Here is a 23,778-nt window from a genome sequence, read left to right on the forward strand (position 1 = left end):
GAACAGTCCGATGCAGGGGTGGAAGGGGTCTCCCATGATCTTATTGGCCCTGGAGTTGCACCTCCTGATGTATAGTTCCTGCAGGGGGGCGAGTGAAGTTCCCATAGTGCGTTCGGCCGAACGCACTACTCTCTGCAGAGCCTTCTTGTCCTGGGCAGAGCAATTCCCAAACCAGATTGTGATGTTTCCTCAAGTGCCTGAGTTTCCTCAAGTGCCTGAGGTGGTAAAGGCGCTGCCTTGCCTTACTCACCAGTGCGGCAGCGTGTGATGTCCATGTCATATCCTCAGGTATTTAAAACAACTCATCCTATCCACAGTATCCCCATTTATCCTCAATGGTGTGTATGTCATAGAAACATAGAAACATAGAAATTAGGTGCAGGAGTAGGCCATTCGGCCCTTCGAGCCTGCACCGCCATTCAATATGATCATGGCTGATCATCCAACTCAGTATCCCGTACCTGCCTTCTCTCCATACCCTCTGATCCCCTTAGCCACAAGGGCCACATCTAACTCCCTCTTAAATATAGCCAATGAACTGGCCTCGACTACCCTCTGTGGCAGGGAGTTCCAGAGATTCACCACTCTCTGTGTGAAAAAAGTTCTTCTCATCTCGGTTTTAAAGGATATCCCCCTTATCCTTAAGCTGTGACCCCTTGTCCTGGACTTCCCCAACATCGGGAGCAATCTTCCTGCATCTAGCCTGTCCAACCCGTTACGAATTTTGTAAGTTTCTATAAGATCCCCTCTCAATCTCCTAAATTCTAGAGAGTATAAACCAAGTCTATCCAGTCTTTCTTCATAAGACAGTCCTGACATCCCAGGAATCAGTCTGGTGAACCTTCTCTGCACTCCCTCTATGGCAATAATGTCCTTCCTCAGATTTGGAGACCAAAACTGTACGCAATACTCCAGGTGTGGTCTCACCAAGACCCTGTACAACTGCAGTAGAACCTCCCTGCTCCTATACTCAAATCCTTTTGCTATGAAAGCTAACATACCATTCGCTTTCTTCACTGCCTGCTGCACCTGCATGCCCACTTTCAATGACTGGTGTACCATGACACCCAGGTCTCGCTGCATCTCCCCTTTTCCTAGTCGGCCACCATTTAGATGATGAGGTGCTGTTCTTCCACCATGTCCTCGGATGATGTGCCCTCCTAAAGTCCACGATCAGCTCCTTTGTGCAAGAGTGGTGGTGGCACAGCGGTAGAGTTGCTGCCTTACAACGAATGCAGCACCAGAGACCCTGGTTCTATCCCGACTACGGGTGCTGTCTGTACAGAGTTTGTACATTCTCCCCGTGACCTGCGTGGGTTTTCTCCGAGATCTTCGGTTTCCTCCCGCACTGTAAAGGCGTACAGGTTTGTAGGTTAATTGGCTTGATAAATGTAAAAATTGTCTCTAGTGGGCGTAGGATGGTGTTAATGTGCGGGGATCCCTAGTCGGCGCGGACCCGGTGGGAGGAAAGGGCCTGTTTCCGCAATGTATCTCTAAAATAAACTGAACTAAATAGTCCCTAGAGTGTTTAAGAAGGAACTGCAGATGCTGGAAAATCGAAGTTAAATTGGAGCGAAGGAAATAGGCAACTTTTCAGCTCGAAACCCTTCTTCAGACTGATGTGAGGGTGGGGGGAGGAAGAAAGGAAGAGGTGGAGCCAGAGGGCTGAGGGAGAGCTGAGAAGGGGAGGAGAAAGTAAGGACTACCTGAAATTAGAGAAGACAATGTTCATACCGCTGGGGTGCAGACTGCCCAAGCGAAATCGGGCAGAAACTCGACTTGTACTCGCTAGAATTTAGAAGATTGAGGGGGGGATCATATAGAAACTTACAAAATTCTTAAGGGGTTGAACAGGCTAGATGCAGGACGATTGTTCCTGATGTTGGGGAAGTCCAGAACAAGGGGTCACAATTTAAGGATAAGGGGGAAATCTTTTAGGACCGAGATGAGAAAAACATTTTTCCCACAGAGAGTGGTGAATCTGTGGAATTCTCTGCCACAGAAGGTAGTTGAGGCCTGTTCATTGGCTATATTTAAGAGGGAGTTAGATGTGGCCCTTGTGGCTAAAGGGATCAGTGGGTATGGAGAGAAGGCAGGTACAGGATACTGAGTTGGATGATCAGCCATGATCATATTGAATGGCGGTGCAGGCTCGAAAGGCCGAATGGCCTACTCCTGCACCTATTTTCCATGTTTCTATGTTTCTAAGAAATATGAGGTGCTGTTCTTCCAATTTACGGTGGTGCTCACTCTGGCCATGGAGGAGGCCCAGGACAGAAAGGTCGGGTTTGGAATGGGAGGGGGAGTTGAAGTGTTGTGCCACCGGGAGATCAGGTTGGTTATTGCGAACCGAACGGAGGTGTTGGGCGGAGCGATAGCCAAGCCTACGCTTGGTCTCACCGATGTAGAGCAGCTGACTAGCCTAGAGTGTACTAGTGCACTGGTATCGCTGGTCGGCATGGACTTGGTGAGACCAAGAGCCAATTTCCACACTGCATCCCAAAACTAAACTAAAAAGAGTACAATATAAATCTTTCTCTTGGTAACCAACGCAATTTTCTGGCAGGTTTATTCGAAGCGACAGCTGACAGAATACCAGAAGGAACTGGTGGAATGGGAGAGAGAAAAGGATCGACAACAAGTTGAATTCACCATCACGGAACAGAGCTTGCAGCAGAACCAAAGCTCGACTTTCCAAAGACAGGTGCTGGCAGATTTTGTACATTCAATGTTCATTGTAATTACCTGATGATCAGCCTTGAAAGAGTTCAATATGGAGACACATGAATGCTGGGAGAAACTCAGCGGGTGCAGCAGCATCTATGGAGTGAAGGAAATAGGCAACGTTTCGTGCCGAAACGTTGCCTATTTCCTTCGCTCCATAGATGCTGCTGCACCCACTGAGTTTCCCCAGCATTTTTGTGTACCTTCGATTTTCCAGCATCTGCAGTTCCTTCTTAAACTCAATATGGAGACGACTGAGTATACTGAGCTCAGCCTCATCAGCACATTCTCACCCCCTCCATGACACACTGGTCACCTTCAGCAACAGACTGGTTCCACCTAGATGCAGCACAGAACGCCACAGGAGATCCTTCTTCCCTGTGGGTATCGAACTGTACAACTCCTCCCCCTTCTGTCGTGGGGTAGACTGACTCCCCTCCCACCATCCACCCACCCCCCCCCCACCTCCCCGAGCTTTGCACATCCCCAATCCGTTCCACACGTCACTTAAATTTCACATTTCAGGTATCTTGTGTTTCATGACTGTTGGCAGATCAATTTCCCTCCTGGGATATATCTTCTTCTTCTTCTTGGCGTTCACAGCTGAAAGTTGTTGGTCAACTTGTTCTATTTGATCTATTTGTTTGTGCACGTCAGGTTGATTGCATTAGTCGATTGCATTAGGGTGGAGCACGCAAAGGTTGCAATCTCCCTACCATAGAATCATAGAAACATAGAAAATAGGTGCAGGAGTAGGCCATTCGGCCCTTCGAGCCTGCACCGCCATTCAATATGATCATGGCTGATCATCCAACTCAGTATCCTGTACCTGCCTTCTCTCCATACCCCCTGATCCCTTTAGCCACAATGGCCACATCTCACTCCCTCTTAAATATAGCCAATGAACTGGCCTCAACTACCTTCTGTGGCAGAGAGTTCCAGAGATTCACCACTCTCTGTGTGAAAAATGTTTTTCTCATCTCGGTCCTAAAGGATTTCCCCTCTATCCTCAAACTGTGACCCCTTGTTCTGGACTTCCCCAACATCGGGAATAATGTTCCTGCATCTAGCCTGTCCAACCCCTTAAGAATTGTGTAAGTTTCTATAAGATCCCCCCTCAATCTCCTAAATTCTAGCAAGTACAAGCCAAGTCTATCCAGTCTTTCTTCATATGAAAGTCCTGACATCCCAGGAATCAGTCTGGTGAACCTTCTCTGTACTCCCTCTGTGGCCAGAATGTCTTTACTCAGATTAGGAGACCAAAACTGTACGCAATACTCCAGCTGTGGTCTCACCAAGACTCTGTACAACTGCATTAGAACCTCCCTGCTCCTATACTCAAATCCTTTTGCTATGAATGCTAACATACCATTGGCTTTCTTCACTGCCTGCTGCACCTGCATGCCTACTTTCAATGACTGGTGTACCATGACACCCAGGTCTAGTTGCATCTCTCCTTTTCCTAATCGGCCACCATTCAGATAATAGTCTACTTTCCTGTTACCGCCTGGGATATATAAAGTTCCATCATATCGTAATTAAGGTCTCAACCCAGGGGGGGGGGGGGGATATTGGTCTGCTGAAGCGCTCCGATATTGGTTCATTCATCCTGCCCATGAATACTGGGAATGTTGCATGGACTTTTCTGCATTTTTTCACTGCTTTTTTAAAGTGTTGCAGGGACGTTCCTGGAGCCTGCGCTCAGAAGGCACACGTGGATGCGAACACCAAGATCTTGAAGTACAAGGTGAGAAATAAGGATAGAGGTACTGCCTGGAATGACGGGAGATGAAAAGCAAAGGGGTTGTTCCAAGGAAAAGATAATTGCCCTTGAAAAAGTTCAATATGCCGTAAGAGTCAAGAGTCAAGAGAGTTTTATTGTCATGTGTCCCAGATAGGATAATGAAATTCTTGCTTGCTGCAGCACAACAGAATATGTAAACTTAATACAGAACAGAAGATAAGCCAAGTCAAGTCAAGTTTATTCGTCACATACACATACGAGATGTGCAGTGAAATGAAAAGTGGCGATGCTCGCAAATTGTGCAAAAAAACTATAAAACAGAATGGAACAGAATCACATATTCACATATTACATATTTGTAGGAGAAAAAAAAGAAAAAACCCAGCAATTTCAAAAAGACACCACACAGTAGAATGGTCCAGTAAAGTTAGTCCCTGGAGAGACAGGAGTTTACAGTCCTAATGGCCTCTGGGAAGAAACTCCTTCTCAACCTCTCCGTTCTCACAGCATGGCAACGGAGGCGTTTGCCTGACCGTAGCAGCTGGAACAGTCTGTTGCAGGGGTGGAAGGGGTCTCCCATGATTTTGTTGGCTCTGGAGTTGCACCTCCTGATGTATAATTCCTGCAGGGGGACGAGTGTAGTTCCCATAGTGCGTTCGGCCGAACGCACTACTCTCTGCAGAGCCTTCTTGTCCTGGGCAGAGAAGTTCCCAAACCAGATTGTGATGTTTCTGGACAAGATGCTTTCCACAGCCGCTGAGTAGAAGCACTGGAGGATCCTCTGAATTTCCTCAATTGCCTGAGGTGGTAAAGGCGCTGCCTTGCCTTACTCACCAGTGTGGCAGCGTGTGATGTCTATGTCATATCCTCAGAGATGTGGACTCCCAGGTATTTAAAGCAGCTCACCCTACCCACAGTATCCCCATTTTCTCTTCAATGGTGTGTACGTCCTCGGATGATGTGCCCTCCTAAAGTCCACGATCACAATAAATAAACAGATAAAGTGCAATAGTAATAATAGACTGTTATTGTTCAGAGCTTATTTGATGTCGAGTTTAATAGCCTGATGGTTGTGGGGAAGAAGCTGGATGTTCCAGATTTCAATCTCCTGTACCTTCATACCGATGGCAACAGAGAGATGAGTGTGTGGCCAGGAAGGTGTGGGTCTTTGATGATGCTGGCAGCCTTTTTGAGGCAGCGACTTAATATAATTAGATATGTTGTGTCGAATTGTCTGATAAATCTTCTTCTTGCGTTTGAGGCAGCAGAGGTCCGCAGCAGGGATGCCATCCGGTTCGACGTCCGTAGGTGCCCGCCCTGATAAGGGCGCATGCTCCGGGTTGGCGCTGCTGCTGTCTCTGTTTCTTGTCGTTGGCCCGACCGAGGTCAGATGACAGGGCTCACCACACGGGGAGGTCGACCACATGAGCCCCAGCCTGATAAATCATTTTCATTCACCATTTTGTGCGATTACATGTGAACATACGAATTAGGAGCAGGAGTTAGTAACTAACCTGTCTCCCTGTCCCACTGTACGAGTTCATCCAAGAGCTCTCCCGAGTTTAAAAAAAAAAATCAAACTCGTGGTAAGCACGGAGAATGAACATAGCGGGTACATCGGAGCTCGGGGACGTCTCTTAGCGGCTCGTAATGCTAATGCAGGTAGTCGGGAAGACTCGCTAACGGCAAGTAAGCTCGGGAAGACTCGTGAAGATTTTTCAACATGTTGAAAAATGTCCACGAGAGCCCCGAGTACCGACGAGCGGCCATTACCGTAAATCTCCGAGTTCGAATCAGGGCAAACTCGGGAGAACTCTTGGAATGAACTCGTACAGTGGGACAGGGCTTTAATGCCTGCCTCTCCTCCTGCTCCACAGACTCCCCCAGACGGCCATCCACCTTCTGCTTAACCTACTGAATTACTGCAACATTACGAATTAGGAGCAGGAGTAGATTTGATTAGGCATAGGATTGATTAGAGCAGGTTTAGTTTAGTTTAGCTTAGAGATACAGCACGGAAACAGGCACTTCGTCCCACCGGGTTCCACGCCGACTAGCGATCCCCCCCCACCGCACATTAACACCCACTAGGGCCAATTTTTACATTCACCAAGCCAATTAACCTGCAAACCCGCACGTCTTTGGACTGTGGGAGGAAACCAAAAATCTCGGAGAAAACACACGCAGCTCACGGGGAGAACGTACAAACTCCGTACAGACAGCACCCATAATCGGGATCGAACCCGGGACTCCGGCGCTGCATTTACTGTAAGGCAGCAACTCTACCGCTGCACCACCGTGGCCGCCCCGAGGGTGTCCAGGGCGAGGGGGAGAAGGCAGGAAAATAGGATTAGGAGGCAGAGATCAGCCACGATTGAATGGCAGAGTGGACTCGATATGCCACCACTGTGGTATTATCAATTTGTAGGCGGACATGCAGATGGTGCATTGTGAACAGTAGGTTTTTAGCTCATGAAACGCACCCAACATCTCTAGATAATTTATACCCAGTTTTTTTAGTAATGATGATTCCTGATGTTCCATCTACCACCAGTACTGGGTATAGTGTTAGTAGCTCCCCAGCCATGAGCGCTGACCTTGTTGCAGGCTTCCACCAAGTCTGCTGCTTTACTCTTCGGCAATGTTACAGACATGTGGATAGTGTTAATTGTGAATCCCAGATAGTCCATAGTTGTGGATGGCATCAACTTAGATTTATCTGGATGGATGATGAACCCCAGAGTTTCAAACAAATGTTTGGTAGCTAAACTGCTGATTTAGCTAGTTCCAGGGTTTTCCCCACATTTAATATATCATCAAGATATGCCATGACAATATGTTTTGTTTCCTAAGTATTGTCAAGGCTGGTTTTAATATCTTGCTGAACAGTCTTGGGGCTGAAGTTTAACCCATTAGGCAACGCTATATACTGCCATAGTTGTCCCATCCAGTTAAATTTTAGGTATCGACGGTGATCCCTATGTATGGGTACTGAATAGTATGCACCTTTTAGATCAATGCATGCCGTGAAGTATCCCTCTGAAACTAATTGTTTGGCAGTAACAAATGTTTCCATTTTGAAATGAGTATACTTTACATAAGTATTCAGTTTTGTTAAGTCAATGATGATGCGTCATCCACCATCTTTTTGCCGACCTCTCTATTATACCTTTGGTATATAACCTTTCCAGTTCTGCCTGTCCTTCCAATTTCTCCTGTTGTGAGAGTACAACTTTCAGTCAGGCACATGTTGAACTTGTGCCATATCTTTTGGATGAACTCAATTTCGTATCCCTGAATACTCTGTAGTATATATTTATCAGTGGTAATAAACCTCCATGCTTCCCAAAACAAGTGTAACATTCCCCCTGTTAGTACAGGTCCTACACCTCTTGTGTTCTGGAAGGAACCAGACCCACCTATCTCCATGGTTGCCGGTGGTACGTTCACTTCTTCTGCTTCTGCCTCTTCCGCGGACGAGGCGCCGGAGTGCGGGGTTGGCACATTTTCCATGAGGGTCGCTCTGGGCCTTGGCCTAAAAAGGACCTTTGTGGTTGCTGCGCGGCCCTCATGCTTTCACCAGCGTCCTCGTGTTAATGCCTGCTGGTGGATGCATAGGGGTGCTGCTGTCTGAGGTGTGTGGTCTGCCCGTTGCTGATGACGCCCTCATGAGCCCGACGGCTTTAAACTCTTCGTCGAGCTCTTTTACTTGTTTAAACAAGTCCCCCCCCCCCCCCCAAACAACAGTATCTGCGGTTGTGTTGCAGCTGTTTTGCACAACCCTGCAAATTTGGGGTTTAGTGCAGGTTTTATTGCGCTCTTTTGCAAGCAATTGATTTCATACTGGGTATTGCGGAGTAATGCCAGTGTCCTGCTGAATGTCCGTCATCTCAGTACCATCGACTGAACGAGCAAACAATGTTATGCCCGCTGTCAGAAGTTTTAGAATCTTCTGTAGTTTGACCTCCTGGGTTCTTATGCCAGTCCCACTGTACCCCCAGATCACACTGATTACTGCGGGCACATTTAACGAAGTAAAGTTCGCAGGAGGCATATACATCTCCGTAGTTTCGTTAACTACCTGTTCCTGCAGAGGATGGAAAGACAGGTAGTCGATGCTGGCCGCCAGCTTGGTCTGCAATGGTACTCCTCATTGCGGTGGTCCGCAAATTTGGTGACCACTCCCAGTAGCTCCTTAGGATCCTGCACCCCCAGCGCACTGCCGATTTCTTCAGCCACATCCCCTTCATCAGAACCAGCCCAGCCCTGGCCCGCAATGCTCCCCTCTGTCGAGGGAGATGAATTGGACAGCCCTAGATAAGGTGCTGTTTGGGAGTGTGAAGACTCCCATAGTGAGCTTGCTCCATCTCCCGGAGCATTTGCTCCATCAACCGCTTCATGCGGGAGAGGCGGCACCTCTGCTGCACTCGGGCAGCTGTTCCTCCCGGCCGGACTCATCTAAGTATATCGGCCGGACCGACTCCTGCTGGGCTTTGCCTCCAGCCCGCTGCGCTGGTTTGGGCTGTACAGCTCGCGGCGCTGGACTCGGCTGAGCAGAGTTGACGTCGGTGACTGGACCACAGCAACCGCTCCAGACGGTCACTTCCACTGCCCTCGGGCAGCGCGTCGTGCTGGCCGGACTCGTCCGTGTCTATCGGCCGGACCGACTCCTGCTGGGCTTTGCCTCCAGCCCGCTGCGCTGTTTCCGGTTGTACAGCTCGCAGCGCTGGGCTCAGCTGTGCAGAGTTGACTTGACTGTGGACCGCAGAGACTGAGGTCCACGTGCCGCTGGTCGCCCCCGGCTGTCGGAACTTTCACGGTTCCCCGCAGCCATACGAGACGCGACCCGTTTTTCTTCCCCTTGTCCATAGTGCTACAACACAAAGCACAACAAGGGGAAGAAATACGACCTTAGAATAAAAATTCTTACGTGTAGGTCCGTTTTTTCAATTTTGCCGCGGGAGAGCTCTTCCTCCGCCCGTCGCTGGTGCAATGCGTGAGACGATATGTCGCGCATGCGTGCTGGCGGGGTCTTCACGTAGTCACTCACGTGACTATGAAGTAAAATAAACAGCATCCTTCGCTCCATAGATGCTGCTGCACCCGCTGAGTTCCTCCAGCAATTTTGTGTACCACCAATAGACAATAGACAATAGGTGCAGGAGTAGGCCATTTGCCCTTCGAGCCAGCACCGCCATTCAATGTGATCACGGCTGATCATCCCCAATCAGTACCCCGTTCCTGCCTTCTCCCCATATCCCCTGACTCCGCTATCTTTAAGAGCTCTGTCCAGCTTTCTCTTGAAAGCATCCAGAGAACCTGCCTCCACCGTCCTCTGAGGCAGAGAATTTCACAGACTCACAACTCTCTGTGTGAAAAAGTATTTCCTCATCTCCGTTCTAAATGGCTTACCCCTTATTCTTAAACTGTGGCCCCTGGTTCTGGACTCTCCCAACATCAGGAACATGTTTCCTGCCTCCAGCGTGTCCAAACCCTTAAAAATCTTATATGTTTCAATAAGATACCCTCTCATCCTTCTAAATTCCAGAGGATATAAGCCCAGCCGCTCCATTCTATCAACATATGACAGTCCCGCCATCGCGGGAATTAACCTTGTGAACCTACGCTGCACTCCCTCAATAGCAAGACTGTCCTTCCTCAAATTGGGAGACCAAAACTGCAAACAATACCCCAGGTGTGGTCTCACTAGGGCCCTGTACAACTGCAGCTATTTGCTCTTATACTCAACTCCTCTTGTTATAAAGGCCAACATGCCATTTGCTTTCTTCACTGCCTGCTGGCCCTTCGGCCCAACGTGCCCACACCGGCCAACAATGTCCCAGCTACATTAGTCCCACCTGCCCGCAATCGGCCCATTTCCCTCAAAACCTGTCCTATCCATGCACCTGCCTAACTGTTTCTTAAACGTTGGGATGGTCCTTGCCTCAACTACCTCCTCTGACAGCTTGTTCCATACACCCACCACTCTTTGTGCAAAAATGTCACCCCACAGATTCCTATTAAATCTTTTCCCCTTCACCTTAAACCTATGTTCTCTGGTCCTCGATTCACCTACTCTGGGCAAGGGACTCTGTGCATTTCACCCGATCTATTCCTCTCATGATTTTGTACCCCTCTATCAGATTACCTCTCATCCTCCTGCGCTCCAAGGAATAGTGTCCCACTCAACCTCTCCCTATAGCTCAGACCCTCGAGTCCTGGCAACATCCTCGTAAATCTTCTCTGTACCCTTTCCAGCTTGACAACATCTTTCCTATGACATGGTGCCCGGAACTGAAGATAATACTCTATATGCGCCCTCACCAACTTCTTATACAACTGCAACATGACCTCCCAACCTCTCTACTCAATACTCTGACTGATGAAGGCCAATGTTCCCAAAGCCTATTTGACCACCCTATCAACCTGCGATTCCATCTTCAAGGAACCATGCAGTCTCTTAATTTACAGGACTGGTCATGTCTGGATGCCATCACGTGTTGCATATTTCTTAGGTTGGATTCTAATGTATTAGGTTTGTGAGATTAGGTGCTGTGATGTATTGTTCGAAAAACTGAATGCATTTTAGTCACGTGCATTATCTATGCTACAAATCTTATGGGATGCCCGATGCTGACTTCAAAATAATTTGGGAAAGCCATCTTTCAATTTCTCCAGGCTTAGTTTAGTTCAGTTTAGTTTATCGTCACGTGTGCCGAGGTACAGTGGGAAAGCTTTTGTTGCGAGCAATGCAGTCAGCGGAAAGACAATACGTGATCGCAAAGTATATAAAATCATGAGAGGAATAGATGGCGTAGATCATGCACATAATCTCTTGCCCAGAGTAGGGGAATCGAGGACCAGAGGACTTAAGCCCCTGTCCCACTTTCCCGAGTAACTCACAATTTCTCCCGAGTTTTCCCCTTGATTCAAACTCGGAGAATGTCCGTAGCGAGTCCGTAGGAGTCCTTCGCGAATCCGTAGGAGGCCATAGGAGTCGGTAGATATTTCGTAGCGGCTCGTAATGTCAGCCGCATGTACTCGGGGCATCAGGTAAGTGGGGCCGGTTTTTCAGCATGTTGAAAAATATCCATGAGTAACAAAAAATAGACCCGAGTACCTGCGGCTGGCATCTCCGAGTTTGAATCAAGGGGAAAACTCGGGAGAATTTGTGAGTAACTCGGGAAAGTGGGACAGGGGCTTTAGGTTCAAGGTGAAGGGGAAAATATTTAATAGGAATCTGAGGGGTAACTTCTTCACACAAAGGGTGGTGGGTGTATGGAACAAGATGCCAGAGGAGGTAGTTGAGGCTGGGACTCCAAAGACGTACAGGTATGTAGGTTAATTGGTAAATGTAAAAATCATCCTTTGTGGGGAAAAGGATGGTGTTAATACGCGGGGATCACTGGTCGGCACTGACCCGGTGGGCCGAAGGGCATGTTTCCACGCGGTATCCCTAAACCAAACTAAAACTAGACTATCCCAATGTTTAAGAAACAGTTAGACAGGTACATGGATAGGACAGGTTTGGAGGGGTATGGACCAAGCGCAGGCACAGGTTATATGAGTGCAGGTAGATGGGACTAGGGAAAAATAAGTGTTCGGCACAGACTTGAAGGGCCGAGATGGCCTGTTTCCGTGCTGTAATTGTTATATGGTTATATGGTTAAGTGGGACTAGTGTAGCTGGGACATGTTGGCCGGTGTGGTCAAGTTAGGCCGAAGGTTTCCACACTGTATCACTCTATGACTCTAAAACTCCAATCGAGCCATTTACAGTGTACAGAGTTGAAGTAGATCATAGATAAGAAGTGTTGCTGTGGGAGTCGAGATTTAAACGTGTGTAGCGACTGTAATGCGTAACTGCAGCTCCGCTTCCGTGACGAGCACGCAAACAGTCGCCTGGGGTCGGGCGCCATCTTGGGAAGCGTGCTAAAGAACTAAAGTTCAAGCAAAATACAGTGGTCAAAAATGTCAAGGGCTTTTCCAATCTGTGCGCAGACCCTGCCTCCGATCAAGGAGATCGCGGAGACATGGGAAGGCCGGAACGTGGAGAAGCTCCCACCCGGATTGTGGAAGAAGCCGAAGCCACCGCGGGCCTTCTTGCTGCACCTGGGGGTCACGGCCAGAGCTCACTCCATGGAGGAGTATCACAAGAACTTCACGTCCGACGTCTCCAGGCACTACATCATGAGGTAGGACAAGGGTGGTGGGTGTATGGGAACGAGCTGCCGGAGGAGGTAGATCAAGCAGGTACTATCGCAACGGTAAATAAGCATTTAGAAAAGCACATGCATAGAAACATAGGTGCAGGAGTAGGTCATTCGGCCTTTTGAGCCAGCACCCCCATTCAATCTGATCATGGCTGATCAATAGACAATAGACAATAGGTGCAGGAGAAGGCCATTCCGCCCTTTGAGCCAGCACCGCCATTCAATATGATCATGGCCAATCAATAGACAATAGACAATAGGTGCAGGAGTAGGCCATTCCGCCGTTTGAGCCAGCACCGCCATTCAATGAGATCATGGCTGATCAGCCCCAATCAGTACCCAGTTCCTTCCTTTTCCCCATATCCCCTGACTCCGCTATCTTTAAGAGCCCTATCACAACTCTCTGTGTGGAAAAAGATGATCAGCCGTCCTAAATGGCTTACCCCTTATTCTTAAACTGTGGTCCCTGGTTCTGGACTCCCCCAACATCGGGAACATGTTTCTTGCCTCCAGCGTGTCCAAACCCTTAACAATCTTATATGTTTCAATAAGATACCCTCTCATCCTTCTAAACTCCAGAGTGTACAAGCCCAGCTGCTTCATTCTCTCAATCATCCCAATCATCCCTGATCATCCCAAATCAGTAGCCAGTTCCTGTTTTCTCCCCATATCCCTTGATTCCGTTAGCCCTAAGAGCTCTATTTAACTCTCTCATGAATACATCCAGTGAATTGGCCTCCACTGCCTTCTGTGGCAGAGAATATCACCGATTCACAACTCTCTGGGTGAAAAGGTTTTTCCTCATCTCATTCCGAAATGCCCTGCCCCATATTCTTAAACTATGACCCCTGGTTTAGGACCCCCACAACATCGGGAACATTTTTCCTGCATGTAACCTGTCCAATCCCTTAAGAATTTTATATGTTTCTATGAGATATCCTCTCATCCTTTTAAATTCCAGTGAATATAAGCCCAGTCGATCCATTCTTTCATCATATGTCAGTCCCGCCATCCCGGGAATTAACCTGGTGAACCTACGCTGCACTCCCTCGATAGCAAGAATGTCCTTCCTCAAATTAAGAGACGAAAACTGCACACAATACTCCAGATGTGGTCTCACTAGGGCCGTGAGCGGCTGGACTTGTATACTCTGGAATTTAGAAGGATGAGAGGGCACTTATTGAAACGTATAAGATTATTAAGGGTTTGCACCCGCTAGAGGCAGGAAACATGTTCCCGATGTTGGGGGAGTCCAGAACCAGGGGCCACAGTTTAAGAATAAGGGGTAAGCCGTTTAGAACGGAGATGAGGAAACACTTTATCACACAGAGAGTTGTGAGTCTGTGGAATTAGATAGAACTCTTAAAGATAGCGAAGTCAGGGGATATGGGGAGAAGGCAGGAATGGGGTACTGATTGTGGATGATCAGCCATGAATGGCGGTGCTGGCTCGAAGGGCCGAATGGCCTACTCCTGCACCTATTATCTATTGTCTATTTGGAATTTAGAGGAATGAGATGTGATCGTATTGCGAATTAAAATTCTTGGTGAGATTTATACTGCGGCCAAAGCCCTGTGGAGTGTCAGCTGGTGAGCTTATCCATGGCTGAGATCAACAGATTTCTGGCCAGTGTAAGGAGCAGAGGATATGAGGAAAGTGAGGAGAAGTAACGTTGATGGAAGATCAGCCCTTATGTTGAATGGTATGCAAGAATGAATGGATTAACATATGATCAGCGTTTGATGGCACTATGCCCCTACTCGCTGGAGTCTAGAAGGATGAGGGGGGGACCTCATTGAAACTTGCCGAATTGTGAAAGGCTTGGATAGAATGGATGTGGAGAGGATGTTTCCACTTGTGGGAGAGTCTACGCCAGAGGTCATAGCCTCAGAATTAAAGGACGTTCCTTTCGGAAGAAGATGAGGATGAATTTCTTTAGTCAGCGGGTGGTGAATCTGTGGAATTCTTTGCCACAGACGGCTGTGGAGGCCAAGTCAGTGGATATTTTTAAGGCAGAGATAAATGTATTCTTGATTAGCAAGGGTGTGAGAGGCTATGGGGAGAAGGCAGGAGAATGGGGTTAGGAGGGAGAGATAGATCAGCCATGATTGAATGGTGGAGTCGACTTAATGGGCCGAATGGCCTTATACTGCCCCTGTCACTTAGGAATAGCAGAGCAGGTTTCAGGGGCTGTCTGCACTTCTCATGCTTCTATTTCTCAGGTTCTCATTAGTTTTGGAGATGCAGCATTGAAACTTGGCCCATCTTGTCTTTGCTAACCATCAACCATCCGTTCACACTAGTTCTATGTTATCCCTTTTCTCCACACACTCCCGACACATTTGAGGCTTTCTTTTACGCAGGGCCATTAACATACAAACCTGCATGTCCTAGTGATATGAGATAATACCCAAGGTAGACAAAAAAGCTGGAGAAACTCAGTGGGTGAGACAGCATCTGTGGAGCGAATGAATAGGTGACGTTTCGGGTCGAGACCTTTCTTCAGACTGATGTGGTGGGGGGGGGGTGTGGGGCGGGAAGAAGAAAGGAAGAGTCGGAGACAGTGGGCTGTGGGAGAGCTGGGAAGGGGAGGGGAAGGAGGGAGAAAGCAGGGACTACCTGAAATTGGAGAAGTCAATGTTCATACCGCTGGGGTGTAAACTACCCAAGCGAAATATGAGGCGCTGCTCCTCCAATTTACGGTGGGCCTCAATCTGGCCATGGAGGAGGCCCAGGACAGAAAGGTCGGATTCGGAATGGGAGGGGGAGTTGAAGTGCTGGGCCACCGGGAGATCGGGTTGGTTAGTGCGAACCGAGCGGAGGTGTTGGGCGAAGCGATTATATTGAGATAATACCCAAGCACACGCATGGGAACCACACGCTCACAGGGAGAACGTGCAAACTTAACACAGGCAGCACCCGAGGTCAAGATCGAACTGGGGTCTCTGGCGCTGTGAGGCATCAGCTATGCCAGCTGAGCCGGTGTGCCCCCATGTACTGGATCGCACTGTCATATAACAGAGTAACAAAAGTTTGGGAAGAAAGGAATCCAATTCAATGCTTACGGGGAGAAGGCAGGAGAATGGGGTTGAGAGAACAAATACATCAGCCATGATTGATGGGCCGAATGGTCTAATTCTGCTCCCGCTTCTTATGGTCTTTCAACAGAGTGGATGTGGAGAGGATATTTCCACTAGCGGGAGAGTCCAGGACCAGAGGGCACAGCCTCAGAATAAAAGGACGTACTGTACCTTTAGAAAGGAAATGAGAAGTTATTTCTTTAGAGGGTGGTGAATCTGTGGAATTCATTGCTACAGACGGCTGTGGATGATAAGTAAATGGATATTTTTAAGGCAGGGATTGACAGATTCTTGATTAGTGCGGGTGTCAGGGACTATGGGGCGAAGGCAGGAGAATGGGAGGTAGACACAAAAAGCTGGAGTAACTCAGCGGGTCAGGCAGCATCTCTGGAGAGAAGGAATGGGTGACGTTTCGACCCGAAACATCACCCATTCCTTCTCTCCAGAGATGCTGCCTGACCCGCTGAGTTACTCCCGCATTTTGTGTCTACCTTTGATTTTACCAGCATCTGCAGTTCTTTCTCACTGCATTCTTACGGCAGGAGAATGGGGTTGGAGAGGGAGAGATAGATCAGCCGTGATTGAATGCGGAGCAGACTCGTGGGGCTGAGCGGCCGAATTCTGCTCCTATGTCCTATGGTTTTTTTTCAACAATAATTTGTTCACTAAATTCTGTTTTGGCAGAAACCTTATTTCAGCGCCGCTCTCAGCCATTTCGCCTTTTGGAAGCGGTAGCAGGTCTTGGGGCAAGTGGACCAATACCTGCCCGGACCCCCTGATTTTTGCCTCTAAAGACGACAGGAGACTTACGACCGACATCCTCTCCACGGTTCTGAGGTAAGTGTGAACTTTGTCGCCGCTCGGACTTTTGAGCTGAATCTCCATTGCATTTTAGACGCCCAGACCATCCCAAGGCACGGTAGGAGGCCGATTTAAGTCCTTCCATCTGCAGGGAGTCATACTTGTGAGAGCTATTGTGGAATGACTCCGCAGTAAAGAAAGGCTTTTCAGTCTAACGTGTTCTGGCTGTTTGGCTTCAACTTTCCAATTTGTTCGACCCCTTGTTTGGTTTAGTTTCGAGATACAGTGTGGAAACAGGCCCTCCGGCCCACCGAGTCCATGCCAATCAGCGATCCCCGCACACTAAAGCCCGTGTCCCACTTAGGAGACCTAAACAGCAACCGCTGGTGACCTTGCCCGCCACCCAAGGTTTCCATGAGGTCACCGGAGGTGTTGGTCACTCTCCCTAATGGTCGAAAGTGGTTTCCACGGTGGTCGAGGCTTCAACTAGGTTGCTGCTATTTTTTCCATCTTGATTAAAACCGGCGTCGACTAAAAATAGGTTGCCGTTTTAAAAAACGATAATTTTTTAGTCGCAGGTCGAGTCGAAGCCGGTTTTCTTCATAGTCAAGGAAGGTTTTCAACGTATGCATGGGAGGTGGTAGGAGGTTGCAGGTCACCTCGAACTTGATTTTATTTTTGGGTGGCGGGCAAGGTCACCAGAGGTCGCTGTTTAGGTCTCCTATGTGGGACAGGGGCTTAACACTATCCTACACACTAAAGATAATTTACAATTTTACCAAGCCAATTAACTTACAAACCTGCACATCTTTGGAGTGTGTGTGGGAAGGTACCGGAGCTCCCGGAGAAAACCCACACAGGTCACAGGGAGAACAAACAAACTCCATACAGATCGCACCCTTAGACAACATCGAACCTGGGTCTCTGGCGCTGTAAGGCAGCAACTCTACCGCTGTGCACCCGTGCCGTCTATTTGGTCTAACATGATCTGGCTCTTTGATCGCAACTTTCCAATTCGTTCAACTCCCTTGTTTAATTTAGTTTAGAGATACAGAATGAAAACCGGCCCTTCAGCTTATTCAGTCCGCGCCGAGCAATGATAACCCCATACACTAGGTCTATGTTATCCCACTTCCACATCCTACACACTAGGGGCAATTTCCAGAAGCCAATTAACCTACAAACCTGCACGTCTTTGGAGTGTGGGAGGAAACCGGAGCACTCGGAGGAAACCCACAATAGACAGTAGACAATAGGTGCAGGAGTAGGCCATTCAGCTCTTCGAGCCAGCACCGTCGTCATTCAATGTGATCGTGTACCTTCTTCCCGATGGCAGTGGTGAAATTAGTGCGTGGCCAGGGTGGTGTGGGTCTCTGAATTGCAATAAAGGTGAAGGCCATTAAAGTTGTTAATATTTTGCCTTGTTAAATACGGGGCGATGAATCTGGAGACTCAAAGCTACAAGCTGGGAGGCACCGAAGTTAGACACAAAATGCTGGAGTAACTCATTCTGAGGCCCAACCCAAATTGGAGGAACAACACCTTATATTTTACTTGGGCAGCTTATAACCCAGCGGTATGTAGATTGATTTGTTCTTACGTCAAGGAACCCTTGCTTTCCCTCTCTCTCTGTCTTCCCCCCACCCGAGTAGTTTCACTGTCCTTCCGATTAATTTTACTGCTTGTATGCCTCGTTGCCACCTTCCCCTCAGCTAACAATGAACCATTCTGCATTTTGGTGACAGCATCGTCTGCTTTGACTTGTAGTTTTCGCACCTTAAGGGCCTGTCCCACGAGCATGCGTCCCCATGCGGCGAGCGTGACCTAAAGTGGTCGCTTGAGCCATACAGCCTCGCGGGGCCGGTCCCACTTCGATCGCCGGAGCCATATGGAGTTGTGCGGAGCTGGTCCCGACCGCGCGGGGCTCCGAAAAACTGACCGTTGCGCGCGGCAATGGCCTGCCGGCCCGCAGCCGCCTCGACGCCGTACGCACCGCCTCAACGGGCGTGCGCAGCATCTCGACGTCGTACGCCGTGTCTTGACGGCGTACGCAGCGTCTTGACGCCGTACGTCACGCGTGAACTTCCCGCGGACTTCGCTCGACTTCGCGTCACTCACTCGACCTCCGCGCGGCCCCGTTTCCGGTTGGGTCGCGCTCACCGCATGCAGGCGCATGCTCGTGGGACAGGTCCTGTACGGGGATCACTCGATCGCCGCGCGGCCCCCGCTTCCGGTTTGGTTGCGCTTGCCGCATGCAGGTCGCATGCTCGTGGGACAGGCCCTTAACTATTCCATATCTCCCCTGACTCTCAGTCTGAAGAAGGGTCTTGCCCCGAAACGTCGCCCATTCCTTCTCTCCAGAGATGCCGCCTGTCCCGCTGAGTTACTCCAGTGTTCTCTGTGTCCTATCTTTGTTGTAAACCAGCATCTGCAGAGGCAGGGGGCGCCGATTTGTCCTGCTCACATATCACAGTATTTAAGGGCTTTGACAGGCTAGATGTAGGAAGATTGTTCCCGATGTTGGGGATGTCCAGAACAAGGGGTCACAGTTTAAGGATAAGGGGGAAATCTTTTAGGACCGAGATGAGGAAAACATTTTTCACACAGGGAGTGGTGAATCTCTGGAATTCTCTGCCACAGAAGGTAGTTGAGGCCAGTTCATTGGCTATATTTAAGAGGGAGTTAGATGTGGCCCTTGTGGCTAAAGGGATCAGGGGGTATGGAGAGAAGGCAGGTACAGGATACTGAGTTGGATGATCAGCCATGATCATATTGAATGGCGGTGCAGGCTCGAAGGGCCGAATGGCCTACTCCTGCACCTAATTTCTATGTTTCTATGCAGGAAGATAGTTCCCGATGTTGGGGAAGTCCAGGACAAGGGGTCACAGTTTAAGGATAAGGGGGAAATCTTTTAGGACCGTAATGAGAAAAACATTTTTCACACAGAGAGTGGTGAATCTCTGGAATTCTCTGCCACAGAAGGTAGTTGAGGCCAGTTCATTGGCTATATTTAAGAGGGAGTTAGATGTGGCCCTTGTGGGTAAGGGGATCAGGGGGTATGGAGAGAAGGCAGGTACGGGATACTGAGTTGGATGATCAGCCATGATTATATTGAATGGCGGTGCAGGCTCGAAGGGCCGCATGGCCTACTCCTGCACCTATTTTCTATGTTTCTAGGTTTAATGCTGACAGCTCTTTGGTTTTTATTGAAGGTGCCTGTTGGAAGACGTTTCCTTTCAACAGGTGCTGGCTGCACAGTCGACCGAACCCATTCCGTACTTTGTGCAGTTCTGGAGCGAGGAAGGCGAGGAGCTGGCTGTAAAGAACGCCAAGTTAGCCGAGGCGGAGACCGAGGCTTTGAGCATGCTCTCCGTCGGTGAACAAGGGCAGGACTATATCCAGTTGGCAGCGTCTGAGGAAGGGTCGATCTTGTCTGATCCGGCGAGCTCAGACGCCAAGCAGGCCACGGTTGCGGAGAGCATTGACATGGATGAAACGTTACTCACGGAAGAGGGGCAGGAGTCTCTGAATGCAATTCGTATCGAAGAGCAGCTCGCTCGGCGGCAACACCTGAAAAGGTAAGCGATAAAAAACTAGCATCATGATCGGCACGGGACATGAAGGGCCGAAGGGCCTGTTCCAGTGATATATTGATAGCAATACGATATGATAGAACTTCAAGTTAATTAAGGTACAGCGATATTTGAGTTGCCATACAAGTAAAGAGAGCACTAAGCACAGTAGAATTTAACACAAACATCCACCACAGTGGAATCAGCATTCTTCACTGCGATGGAAAGCAATAACGCTCAGTCATCTTCCTCCTTTGTTCACCCGTGGTCGGGGCCTTGAACTCTCCGCAGTCGCCGCTACAGATGTTCAGGTCCTCTCGTCCGGACGATCGAAAACTTTATTTATCTCAGGAGGGAAATTGGTCTGCCAACAGTCATAAAACCCGAATCCGACCTTTCTGTCCTGGGCCTCCTCCATGGCCAGAGTGAGTCCCACCATAAATTGTAGGAGCAGCACCTCATATTTCGCTTGGGTAGTTTACACCCCAGCGGTATGAACATTGACTTCTCCAATTTCAGGTAGTCCCTGTTTTCTCCCTCCTTCCCTCCCCCCCCCCCCCCTCCCAGCTTTCCCACAGCCCACTGTCTCTGCCTCTTCCTTTCTTCTTCCCGCCCCCCCCCCCCCCCGCCCCACCCCCACATCAGTCTGAAGAAGGGTCTCGACCCGAAACGTCACCTATTCCTTTGCTCCATAGATGCTGCCTCACCCGCTGAGTTTCTCCAGCATTTTTATCTACCTAAAACACAACAAGATACATGAGATGTGAAATTAAAGTAATGAGCGGAAAGTCCAGGATTGGGGATGTGCAAAGATTTTTGGGAGGGGAGTCAGTCTACCCGATGACAGTAGCGGGAGGAGTTGTACAGATTGATAGCCATAGGGAAAAAGGATCACCTGTGGCGTTCTGTACTGCTGTGCTGTTCTGATCTATGTTAGAGCAAACACTTCCTACCCACGGAGTTGATCCAGCACAGAGTGTAGAATATAGCGTTACTGCTGCAGAGAAAGTGCAGATTAAGGAAAAGTACAAGGGCTGCGACAAGGTAGATTGGAAGCTCGGGAAATTCATTCTTAGGGAGGTTATTTCAAGAGCCAGATAACAATGGAGAAGAAGCTGTTCTTGAATGAATGAATGAATGAATGAATGAATAAGTTTATTGGCCAAGTATTCACATACAAGGAACTTGCCTTGGTGCTCCGCTCGCAAGTGACAACAACGACATACAGTGACAGTCAGGAATGACATATAAAACATTAAACATCTGATGGTCCGTGCTTTCAAGGTTTTGCGCCTTCATCCCAGCGGGGGAGGGGAGAAGAGCGAATGCCCGGGGTGCGTGCGCTCATCAGTAGGTTAACTCATCGTTCTTTTTCAGATGTGTGGGAAAGAACTGCGGATGCCGACCCGAAACGTCACCCATTCCTCCTCCAGAGATACTGCCTCTCCCGCTGAGTGACTCCAGCATGTTGTGTCTCTCATTCTCTTTCAGACGGTGACGGTGCATGCATATCCTGACTGACGTTAACTAACTTCTGTCTGCGATTCTGTTTGCTGCAGGTCTATTGATGCTTCCAAGGATCCAAGATGGCGCCACATCCAGGCGGCTCTTTGCGTGCCGGTCCCAGAAGTGGATCTGATCTGCTATCATTCATGACAATTGCTCCACGCTTTTAAATCTTTATTTCAATAGATCATGCACTAAACATTACACCCTTTATCCAGCATCATTACCTCCATTATCGCATCCGTCCACATTCAACTAACAGCAGAGAGCGGCTCTGACCTACCCTTTCGCCGTTGCCGCGTAGAATTTTTGAACACGGTCGGTTTTTCGGAGCCCCGCGCGATGTCGGGACCAGCTCCGCACAACTCCATACGGCTCCGGCGATCGAATTGGGACCGACCCCGCGAGGCCGTACGGCTCAAGCGACCACGTTAGGTCGCGCTTGCCGCATGCAGGCGCATGCTGGTGGGACAGGCCCTTTAGGTCGTGCTTGCCGCATGGAGTCGCATGCCCGTGGGACAGGCCCTTAACCAATATTGGAGACCCTCGGACTATCTTCAACTGGGCTTCATCTTGCGCTAAACGTTATCCCCTTTCAGTTTCAGATTAGTCTATTGTCAGGTGTACCGAGGTACAGTGAAAAGCTTTTGTTGCGTGCTATTCAGTCAGCAGACCAACAATACATGATTACAATCGAGCCATTTACAGTGCATAGACACATGATAAGGGAATAACGTTTAGTGCAAGGTAAAGCCAGCAAAGTCCAATCAAGGATAGTCCGAGGGTCACCAAAGAGGTAGACAGTAGTGCAGGTACACAAAAATGCTGGAGAAACTCAGCGGGTGCAGCAGCATCTATGGAGCGAAGGAGATAGGTAACGTTTCGGGCCGAAACCCTTCTTCAGACTGATAGTGGGTGGTGGGAAGAAGGAAGGAAAAAGGGAGGAGGAGGAGCCCGAGGGTTGGGGGATGGGAGGAGACAGCTCGAGGGCTAAGGAAGGGGAGGAGACAGCAAGGGCTAACAAAATTGGGAGAATTCAATGTTCATGCCTCCGGATGCAGGCTCCCCAAGCGGAATATGAGGTGCTGTTCCTCCAATTTCCGGTGTTGCTCACTCTGGCAATGGAGGAGAACCAGGACAGAGAGGTCGGATTGGGATTGGGAGGGGGAGTTGAAGTGCTGAGCCACCGGGAGGGTAGGTTCTTGCGGACCGAGCGGAGGTGTTCGGTGAAACGATCGCCCAGCCTCCGCTAACCTCCCTCCAATGGAAGGGAGGTTGGTTAGTGTGATAGTCTGGGCTGCGTACACAATTCGCTGCGATTTCTTGCGCTCATAGATGGAGCTTTATCCTTTACCTACAATTACAGATTTACAAGGTTAATTCCCGGGATGGCGGGACTGTCATATGCTGTCAGAATGGAGCGACTTGGATTGTATGCTCTGTAGTTTAGGAGGATGAGAGGCGATCTTATTGAAACATATAAGATTATCAAGCTAGAGGCAGGAAACATGTTCCCGATGTTGGGCGAGTCCAGAACCAGAGGCCACAGTTTAAGAATAAGGGGCAAGCCAATTAGAATGGGGATGAGGAAACACTTTTTCCCACAGAGAGTGGTGAGTCTGTGGAATTCTCTGCTTTAGAGGGCGGTGGAGGCCGTTTCTCTGGTTACTTTCACGAGAGAGCCAGATAGGGCTCTTAAAGATAGCGGAGTCAGGGGATATGGGGAGAAGGCAGGAACGGGGTACTGATTGGGGATGATCAGCCGTGCTCACATTGAATGGCGGTGCTGGCTCGAAATGGCCTACTCCTGCATTTATTGTCTATTGTCTATTTTCTATATAATAACAGACAATTTATGCTCCATTTATTTGTTGTGCTGTCGAGTTAATGTGTCTCCAAAGCTTGCAGCAAGTAAGAATGTCATTGTTTCTCTTTATCCTGTACCTGTACATTGCCAACGGCTTGATTGTAATCATGTACAGTCTTGCCACAGACTGGTTAGCACGCAACAAAAGCTTTTCACTTCACCTCGTTACAGGTGACAATAATAAACTAAACCAAACCCGTTGTTCCAGGTGTGGACTCCTGTATATCGGCGGGACCATGCGCAGGCTCGGCGATCGTTTCGCTGAACACCTC

At 49.0% G+C, this 23,778-nt stretch overlaps 1 protein-coding gene across 1 annotated transcript in view; it reads left to right on the forward strand.

The window, feature by feature from the left end:
- Nucleotides 1-23,778, forward strand: part of cfap65 (cilia and flagella associated protein 65) — a 213,101-nt gene that overhangs the window by 157,568 nt on the left and 31,755 nt on the right. Inside the window, exons 26-30 of the mRNA XM_033024878.1 lie at nt 2,567-2,704; nt 4,397-4,471; nt 12,469-12,662; nt 16,445-16,597; nt 19,774-20,139. Of these exons, the coding sequence (XP_032880769.1) occupies nt 2,567-2,704; nt 4,397-4,471; nt 12,469-12,662; nt 16,445-16,597; nt 19,774-20,139 (926 nt within the window). The remainder of the gene's footprint in view (nt 1-2,566; nt 2,705-4,396; nt 4,472-12,468; nt 12,663-16,444; nt 16,598-19,773; nt 20,140-23,778) is intronic.

This window comes from Amblyraja radiata, chromosome 7, assembly GCF_010909765.2.
Source record: "Amblyraja radiata isolate CabotCenter1 chromosome 7, sAmbRad1.1.pri, whole genome shotgun sequence".
Taxonomy (NCBI): domain Eukaryota; kingdom Metazoa; phylum Chordata; class Chondrichthyes; order Rajiformes; family Rajidae; genus Amblyraja; species Amblyraja radiata.